The sequence below is a fragment of the Erythrolamprus reginae genome, chromosome 7 (assembly GCF_031021105.1).
Source record: "Erythrolamprus reginae isolate rEryReg1 chromosome 7, rEryReg1.hap1, whole genome shotgun sequence".
NCBI lineage: Eukaryota > Metazoa > Chordata > Lepidosauria > Squamata > Dipsadidae > Erythrolamprus > Erythrolamprus reginae.
This window is the reverse complement of record NC_091956.1, coordinates 53295989-53306001: the sequence shown is the minus strand read 5'-3', so window position 1 is coordinate 53306001 and position 10013 is coordinate 53295989. Positions and strand designations below refer to the sequence as shown.

General features: G+C 40.2%; 1 protein-coding gene across 2 annotated transcripts in view; it reads left to right on the top strand.

The window, feature by feature from the left end:
- Nucleotides 1-1577: 1577 nt before the first annotated feature.
- Nucleotides 1578-10013, top strand: part of PDLIM3 (PDZ and LIM domain 3) — a 38367-nt gene continuing 29931 nt past the window's right edge. Inside the window, exon 1 of one of the 2 annotated variants that reach the window (XM_070757525.1) lies at nucleotides 1578-2043. In XM_070757525.1, coding sequence (XP_070613626.1) covers nucleotides 1951-2043 — 93 coding nt within the window. In that variant the 5' untranslated portion in view covers nucleotides 1578-1950. The remainder of the gene's footprint in view (nucleotides 2044-10013) is intronic. The other variant, XM_070757526.1, reaches the window with a different exon arrangement.

Sequence of the window (10013 nt, the reverse complement as noted above, 5' to 3'; positions counted from 1 at the left end):
GGGTTCTTAAGTAGAAAATGGTTCTTAAGAAGAGGCAAAAAAATCTTGAACACCAGTTCTTATCTAGAAAGGTTCTTAAGTAGAGGCGTTCTTAGGTAGAGGTACCACTGTAACTTTTAATTTTAATTCATTGGATCTCGATGTACAGTATATTGTCTTTTTACATGTTGTAAGCCACCAGAGAAGGGCACCATATAAATCAAATTAAACTAAACTAAACTAAACTAAACTAAACTAAACTAAACTAAACTAAACTGGATTGGTTGAAGCTGGCGAGAGTGACATTCAGACCATCTGGCAAACATAAATCCATCTCACCACCAAGATCCTCTCACCATAGATCCACCCAGGATAAAAACTGAGGTTTCATCTTGCCCAAGGGGATGGGTAAACATGGTTAGATCACACAAATAAATAACAACATCTGTTGGTAGGCAGACGTCCGTGGTTTTAATTTAAGAAGAAATAAAGGGAAATAAGTGCTTAGCAAATTTGCCCCAGTTGCGAACTATTCATGCCGGGAGTACTAGCTGTACGTCTGATCTTCATAAACTTCAAAAAGGACACTCTGCCCCGAGGAGCATACAAATTTCCAACCGGGAGTGGAAGCCAACTAAATAAAGGGAAGCTGGGCAAAGTGAGGCAGGTGGATCCAACGCCCTTAATTATTATAGGTTAGGCGAGGCCCCACAGTTGTCTCCTCCACATACACACTTCTCCAGAGGGTTTCTAATTGAGTCTGTCATCTGCACCTCTATAACTGTCTGGTTTGGTTCTGCAACCCAACAAAACTGACACAGACTTCAGAGGATCATCAGAACTGCAGAAAAAAAACAATTGCTGCCAACCTGCCTTCCATTGAGGACCTGTATACTGCACGAGTCAAAAAGAGGGTGGTGAAAATATTTACTGACCCCTCACATCCTGGACACAAACTGTTTCAACTCCTACCCTCAAAACGTCACTACAGAGCACTGCATACCAAGACAACCAGACACAAGAACAGTTTCCCCCCGAACGCCATCACTCTGCTAAACAAATAATTCCCTCAACACAGTCAAACTATTTACTAAGTCTGCACTACTATTACTATTAGGTTTTTTTCCATAATTCCTATCACCCATTTCCTCTCACTTATGACTGTAACTTGTTTTTTTTTGTCCAATAGAATAAACAAGTAGTAATATATATAAAGAAAAGGATAGGAGAAAAGATATAAAAATAGAGGAGAAGATTTATGAAAGGAAGAAAAGATAAAGGAGATAAAGGAGAGACAATTGGACAAGGGATGGAAGGACACTGCTTGTATCCTTAATATTTTTATTAATATTGATTGTTCTTCATTACAGTACTTCTTTGACCCCTATGACAATCTTTAAGTGCACCTCTGGCTGGGGACTTCTGGGAGTTGAAGTCCAAATATCTTCAAGGTGCCAAGGTTGGGAAACACTGATCTATTTTATGTATACTGAGAGCATCTGCACCAAAGACAAATTCCTTGTGTATCCAATCACACTTGGCCAATAATGAATCCTAATCACCTCGTCCTTTCCAGAAACTGCAAGGCGGAAGCCGCCAGGAGAGGCGCGCGGGGGGGGGGGAGAAAACGCACCGCCCGGCAGGCTGCAACCCGGCGGAGCGAAATCGGAGGCTGTAACTCGAAGCCGGGGGAGATTCCCGGGAAGCGGACAAAGCCCGCCAGCCCGCGAGCGGCTTCTCCAAGGCGGGCCTTTCGTTGACCAAAGTTGGTCCTCCTGCTCGGGGCGGAGGGGACGCGGGCCGCTGACGTCAGCCGGGAGCAGATAAGAAGGTGATCCCGTCAGCCGGAAAGAGCAAAAGGGGAGCTGGCGGCGGTCAGAAGCGAAGTTGCGCGCCGGGAACTCTCGCGCTCGCCGACAGCTCTGAGGAGCGGAGCCCAAATCCACGGAGTCGAGGTTTCCTAGCCTCAACATGCCGCAAAACGTGCTTCTTCCCGGACCTCCGCCGTGGGGCTTCAGGCTGTCGGGAGGCATCGATTTTAACCAGCCGTTAATTATCACCCGGGTACGTCCTTTTCCGAGCGCGGCTTCTTCGGTTTTCCTTTGAGGGAAAAAGGGGGCTTCGTCTAGGTTGCCTTCCGTAGTTATGCCCCGAATCATCTGTTCGGATTGGGTTTGCCGCAGGTGCCTTTTGCTTTGGAGAAAGAGTGATTGTCAGCAGCTGGTTGTCCAAGTTTCAAAGGGAGTGTAACAAAGTACATTCTTTCGGGTAACTTTGGGAGATAAATTATTGTTGTTGTTGTTATTATATTATTATTATTATTATTATTATTATTATTATTATTATTATTATTATTATTATACAACACAGCAAACGAGATCACTATCTATACTGGATTTCGTATTTCATCACTAGTCGGGCACTTTCCAAGCACCTAGCATTATATTATTATTATTATTATTATTATTATTATTATTATTATTATTATTATTATTGACAAATAATAATATTTGTCAAATATTTGTTTTTATGATTTTCAGCTACTATGGACTATATATTTTTATTATTTTAATGTTGTAAATCACTTATATGAATAGCTGAATCAGATAGCTGAATCTGATAACTGAGTTACAGTGATGTATGTTATTGAATAACAGCCACAATATCATCAACAATAGTTCAAACTTTTAAGACTAGGTAAACTTTCTTTCTTTCTTTCCTTCTTTCCTTCTTTCCTTCTTTCCTTCTTTCCTTCTTTCCTTCTTTCCTTCCCTCCCTCCTTCCTTCCTTCCTTCTTCCTTCTTTCTTATCCCACTTTTGTAAATAAGGTGGCAAACATATCTAATATCCCTTCTTGCTCCTATTTCCCCCACAAGAATCCTATACGATGGGCTGACTGAGAGTGACTGCCCCAGTCTCCCCCAACCAGTTTTTTAAATCTAAGATGGGACAAGAACTTACAATGTCTTGGTTTCTAACCTTGTGCTTTAACTACCAGAACAAACTGGTTCTTTTGTACCCAAAAAGAATATTCCTATATTATGGCTACTTTAGAATCTCATTAGTTCTTTCGAAATTCAGTCCAAGACAATAGAGCTCCTTTATTGCTGCAAACATAAGTAGAATAAAGTTAACATAAAACAATTATGGTAACATTCATTTATTTATTTACTTATTTATTTATATTTTATTTATTTGTCAATTATTATTTATTAGAGTTCTATGGCAAAACGTAATTTGACCATCCCCTCATTTGTAATCCTCTTGTGATCACTTTACCTTTGATGACTTTAGTAGATCTTTCTATTTTCTAGAAGTATATTATGTTACCAAGGGCTGATTTGTAGCGTGGAGTGTAAAGTCTGATTCAGGCAGGATTGTAGTTGTGTAAATCATGGTTTATAGATTAACAAAGTTGGATCAGCTGTGGATCAGATGCAGAAGAGCTTAAGTACTGTGTTTTGTAGATATTTCTGAATATCCCCCATCTCCTTGATATTCGTTTCTCTGTGGTTGTGAGATTCAGTTTTCCCAACATGCTGAACTGAAAACAAGAGGTCACTTCTACTTTAAACCTTCCTCAAAAAAAAAAAAAATCTGTTGGAAGAAAGGATTTGGGGTAGCCCAAGAGCTTACATAGGAATTCCCTTGTAAGAAATTCTTTTGCTATTTGAGAGTGCATTTTTATTGCAAAACTATGTACACTGCTCAAAAAAATAATAAAGGGAACACTTAAACAACACAAGTAAATCAAACTTCTGTGAAATCAAACTGTCCACTTAGGAAGCAACACTGATTGACAATCAATTTCACATGCTATTGTGCACATTCAACTTTGTAGAGAACGAAGTATTCAATGAGAATATTTCATTCATTCAGATCTAGGATGTGTTCTTTGAGGGTTCCCTTTATTTTTTTGAGCAGTATGTTTCCGTTTGCAAAACTTTGTTAGGATGAAGCAATGCCTGCTGCTGCTGCTTTGCTTTACATTTCCCTCTGTCTACTTGTATTGTTAATTCTTGGAAGCAGTGACCCATACCTTAGCATACAAAGCATGGTGTTTACCTTGTAAATACGGGAAATGCAGGGCTTTGTTTATAGAGGGAGGGAAACTAAAAAGAAACTTATGGGGCCTGGGTTTATGACAACTTGAGCCATGTACCTTTGCAATAGAGATAAGCTTGCTAAATGTAAAAACTGCACCAGGAGTGTAGTAAGAGACTGAGTTCAAGCCCCATCTTAGCCATGAAAGCCAATTGGGTGATTTTGGGCCAGTCATGCACTCTCAGCCCAAGACACCTCACAGGATTGTTATGAGTAAAATAGGAATAAGATGTCTTGGATATGTTTGGAGCCATAAGTTATTTGTAAAAGTAATAAAGATTGGATCCAAAACATAAATAAATGTAAACGAAGTCCTGTTTTAATGTGTATCATGACAAATAGAAGGGGGTGGGGGGACCTACCCATAAGTGGTTCTAAAAGTGTAAATCTAGTTGAACATCTTGCATTGTAACCAAGTGAGGAGACTTAGTAGGGTAACACTGCACGATGCACTGTTACCTTAATGTTAGGGATCAAAATTAGATTATGACTGCTGAAATGCAACTCTATACTCTTAAAGAGTTTATTTTGCATGGGGCATTTGCCAATCTGGAAGAGGTCATTGTGCTTTTTAGGCCTGGGAGAACTGAATATTGAGAGAAGGAGAGTTTGGGTTTGATTCTAGCTGCCTATTCTATGCAGGATTTGTCTTCTTTTGCCTTGCTTGCCATGCCTAGATAAATCCAGGATCTGTATAGAGAAGTAAAGAAAAAGCAATTCCTTTTCCCACCATAACTTCCCTGTATGAGTGAGAAACACTTAATCATAGAAACACACCTCTTCCTCCTGTATTAGTAATGCCTGTAATAAAATGTTGAGGGTTTGGCTGTCCTCTTTCCTGCCTTCCCTTCCCACTAACCAGATTCCTGGCTACTATAGACTATATCAGTTGCAGCAAAAAGAGAACTTTAGAATCAGTGTTTAACACAACACCGATTCTATAGTTCTCCTTTTACTGCAATTTACAGCAGTGAATTTCCAAGCATTTCAGTGCTTTCATAAACTACCTTGTTTCCCCCAAAATAAGACATCTCCTGATAAAAAGTAGAATCAGGCTTTTGAATACATGGCAATAAGGTCAAGCACTTATTTCAGGGTTCTAAAAAATATAACAGGGCCTTATTTTTGGGGAAACCTGGTAGAAATGTGGCTAGTTTTCTTAAATTTCTAGTCTCTTTAGACTAGTTTGCCTTCCTCTTGTAATAATTAAACAGGGCTACCCAGATTGTAATATCTTAATATAATATGAGGGTTTTTTTTAAATGTCCCATCCACGCCCACACATACAACAAATAAGAATAGAACAGAGCAGAAGAGCCACAGGCAGGCTCCAGGCAGTGCAGGGAGGGGGGGGGGAAGAGAGAGAAATGCATAAGAACAACCTTGTCATTAGACAATTTCAGTTCCCACCCCACCTCAGGCAAAAAGGCATCTGTTTAAAACTCCAGATACTGAGATTGGCAGCAGGATATTGGGAGACAGCGTTAAATGTACATGCAATGAAATTTATCCCGCCTAACATAAATCACCCTGCTTCTCCTGAATTTGACAGAGGTAATCTATGATTTCTTCAGTGTAGCCCAGTGTTTCTGGCTGAAGATTTCTGGGAGTTAAATTCCACACATTTTAAAGTTGAGAAACACTAGTATAGCCTATTTGTTCCTTGTCTGTCTGCAGACAAGTTTCAGGTTGTGTTCAGGTCCCCTGCCCTTTCTACATTGATTTCGTTAAACAGATTAATTAAGAAAATGAAAACGGCAAAGGAGTTGCAGCAATCATCTTTATTTACCACAAAACTCACAGGACCCAAGAAGGCCCTACGGAGTTTTTAAAATTAAAAATACCATCTTTTCTGCATTTTGGTACTTAGATTAGAAGGATTCACATCTCCCCAGGAAAGAAAAATAGGGAAGAGAAAAGGCCTGTGTTTGCAGACACAGAACTCCCTAAGGTTATCATTAATTAGTAACTTGGCAAAGTAAATCATGACAATGTGAAGCACCCAGAGACCTAGTGCTCTTAAGGTTTGGTCACATACCCCAAAACAAGACAAAGACCCTTATGGGAATAGAAACAAGGGGGCATGTTGGCTTCTATCCCTTTTCCAATTGATTTGTAGGCACATTCTGACAACCAATTCAAAAGTGCAACAGGAAGCTCCACATTATGTTTTAGTACACTTAAGAAAAATATTATTTATTATTATTATTTATTAGATTTGTATGCCGCCCCTCTCCGGAGACTCGGAACGGCTCACAACAACAAAACAGTACGAATACAGTAGTTAAGGCATCTTAAAACCCTTGATATAAAACACAATCGTACTACTCATACAGACCATACATAAAGCGGGAACGGCCCAGGGGAATCAATTTCCCCATGCCTGACGGCAGTATATATTGATCAATATATATCGATAAAGCTGATTCAGAAGGTATTCTCATTTTGGATCAGAACTCAGAATTGGCTGGAAGAAATATTGAAATATAAACTAGAAACAAAACCAGAAATGTATCTATTAGGAATAATTAGAGGTCAACACAGCAAAGAAGATTATAATTTAATAACTCACATACTAACATCAGCAAGATTGGTGTTCGCACAAACCTGGAAACAAGTAATGATACCAAATGAAAAGATGGTGATTAGAAAAATGTTAGACTGCGCTAAATTAAGCAAATTAACTTATGAATTACAGAATAAACAAAATAAAAACTAGTACAAAGTGTGGGAGAAACTGTACAATTGGATAGGGAAAAAAATAATAAGAAAGGGAATTAGTATTAAAGAAAAAACTAAGTAACAAAAACAGAATTGTAAAACACTCAATAAGTAAATTATCACGTATGTATAAATGTTTTATGTTGTTTGTATGTTTCTTGGAAAAAAATTAAAACAAATGGGGAAAAAAACCCAGAAGGTATTCTCATTGGATCGGCTGACCCTACTTTTCAGGTATAGAGGAAATATCAAAAAAAGTTCAAACTGATCTTAATTTTACCTGTCTGCCATAGAGAACCGAAATTGCAGGCTGGCAGGTGGACTGAGAATAGCAGAAAGGTGCATTCCATTCATTCTCTTTAATTAGTGCAGAAAGTAATTTACTTAATGAGGCAAAGCTCCTATTTTGCATCCAACAGAGAAATACAGCTTTCCATTTATGTCCTCCAGTTGATTAAAAAGTGATTGTAAAAAAAAGAACAGGTTATTTATGAGGCTGAAAGAGCACCATGATAAACTGCTACTGGTAATTTTGCAGAGTGTCAGATTGCTGGAGTATAATAACACCTTTATTGAAAAAGTTCCACAAACGGCTTCTACATATAAAGATCTAAATTCCTTGGGACTAGGGTTCCTGAGAGAATACCTTTTCCCACAGGAGTCTGTTCATTAGATCAGTGTTTCCCAACCTTGGCAACTTGAAGATATCTGGACTTCAATTCCCAGAAGTCCCCAGCCAGCATTCACTGGCTGGGGAATTCTGGGAGTTGAAGTCCAAATATTTTCAAGTTGCCAAGGTTGGGAAACACTGCATTAGATTATTAATGGAATTTGTCGTGATGGTGAATATCCATTGGGCATATGACAAGAAGAGGCCTTTTTTCTATATTGGCATCCACTGTAAAAAAAACCCCCACCTTATTATGACCCTTTAACCCCTTAATTCAGGGTGGTATTGGGGCGACTAGATGGAGTTGAGCGTTTACTTGCATCAAAGCCCTTTTTTTCTTTTTATCCTAAGAGAGAAAAATCAGCCACTACCTAGAATTGAACTGTCAACCTTTTTGAGGGGGGCAACGATCTTCACCACTAGGCCATCAAACCACTCATGTTGGCATCCATTCTGTGAAGCACATTCCCCAAAGATAAAAGAACATGCTAGCCTTGCTTCAGTATTGATGCACATGTTGGAAACTTACTTTCTTACTTTGGCATAGGATCTCCTGTACCACAACTCATGGCTTCTGCTTTATTTGATATGCTTTGTTTCATTAATTTTAATCATTTCATTTTTTAAATCACATAGTATGTATTTAGTGTTGTACTCTGACTGGAGATGTATAGTATAACAGTAGTGAAATGTTTTAAATAAGTAACTTTGTAATGGTTCCATTGACCACATTGCCCTAAACCAGAGATTCCCAACCTTTTTTTGGCCATGCCCTACCTAAGCATCTCTAAAATCCTGAGGCCTTCCCCGCCCCCCCATGAAATATAATTCTTATTATTCAAAAAGTGAACTACTCACGCGGAGGAAGCCTAAAAAGCCATTAACTAGGTTTAAACAAGGTTTCAATTGCCCCCACTAAAAATGAAATTGCCCCCTTGTGGTGCATAGGCCCTACATTGGGAACCAGGGCCCTAAACCTTTCGGACCAACCTCACTAGGTAATGTTTAATTGGTCACAAACAACAGGGTCTCTGCTATTATAAAGTGAGTGTGTTATAGAAATTGCAAATAATTTGTCTAATACTGTATTTGACTTTATATTCTACCTAGTCCTGTAGAAAAGTCGAGCATAAACTCTAATCTTTACTAGTGGCTTTTATGAAATGAATTTTTGAAAAATAGTAATAGATGAGTAGTTTCAAGTTTTATTGGATTTATATGCCGCCCCTCTCCGAAAACTCGGGGTGGCTAACAGCAATCATAGACAATATACAATAATAATCCAATACTAAAAGCAAATTAAAACCCCTTAATATAGAAAACCAAACACACATACAAACATACCATGCATACCATTGTAACGGCCTAGGGGGAGAAGAAATCTTAATTCCCCCATAAAGTACAGTGATCCCTCTATTATTGCGAGGGTTCCGTTCCAAGACCCCTCGCGATAATCGATTTTTCGCGATGTAGGGTTGCGGAAGTAAAAACACCATCTGCGCATGCGCGCCCTTTTTTCTATGGCCGCGCATGCGTAGAGGGTGGAGTTTGCATTCCCCGCCGCCCACGCAAAGGGGAAACCCTGATTCGGCTCCTCGCTGCTGCTGCGCTACCGAGCAGATCAGCTGCTGGGCGGCCGAAGGAACCTTCCCTGGGTCTTTCCCCTCTTGCTGGCGGGCGGGCGAGCGGCGGGCATCAGCGAGGAGCCGGGGTTTCCCCTTTGCGTGGGCGGACGGGAAGACCCAGGTTGGGGGTTCGGGGGGGTGCTGGGAAGCCCCCCAGGCCGGCTGCGACCTTTTAAAACAGCCGCGCCGCTTCCCAGCTGAGTCCTGAAGCCAAACACGGAAGTTCGCCTTTGGCGTTTGGCTTCAGGACTCAGCTGGGAAGCGGCGCGGCTGTTTTAAAAGGTCGCAGCCGGCCTGGGGGGCTTCCCAGCACCCCCCCGAACCCAGGTTGGGGGTTCAGGGGGGTGCTGGGAAGCCCCCCAGGCCGGCTGCGACCTTTTAAAACAGCCGCGCCGCTTCCCAGCTGACTCCCGAAGCCAAACCCGGAAGTGGTTTTTTTTTTAATTAATTTTTTTTAAAAATCGCGATATAGCGTTTCGCGAAGATCGAGATCGCGAAACTCGAGGGATCACTGTAGTACCTTTATCAATAAAATAAAGCAGAAACATTCCCGAACTTCTGATAACATTTATCTTATTCTCATTTTGATTTCACCAAATAGTAGGTATTACCACATAAAAGGACCCACTATTTATTTGCAGAACAGCAATCGATATAAGTAGTATTTAAAGAGGTGAATTATTGCCATCTGCGAAGGTTTCCCGTACTTCAGAAAAGCTGTCATAAAAGCTTTTCTTTCTGCATTTGATCCGAAGAATTAAATTAAGCCTCTGTTTCTACTTTGGAATAACACGGGTTGAACTTCCTGTGGTTGGCTTCTGAGGAAATACGCCTGGGATTGCCAAACTAACACAAAAAAGATGAGATGGCATTCTAAATAATTGGCCGTTTGTTTCCCAGAAAGTTTCTCTGTC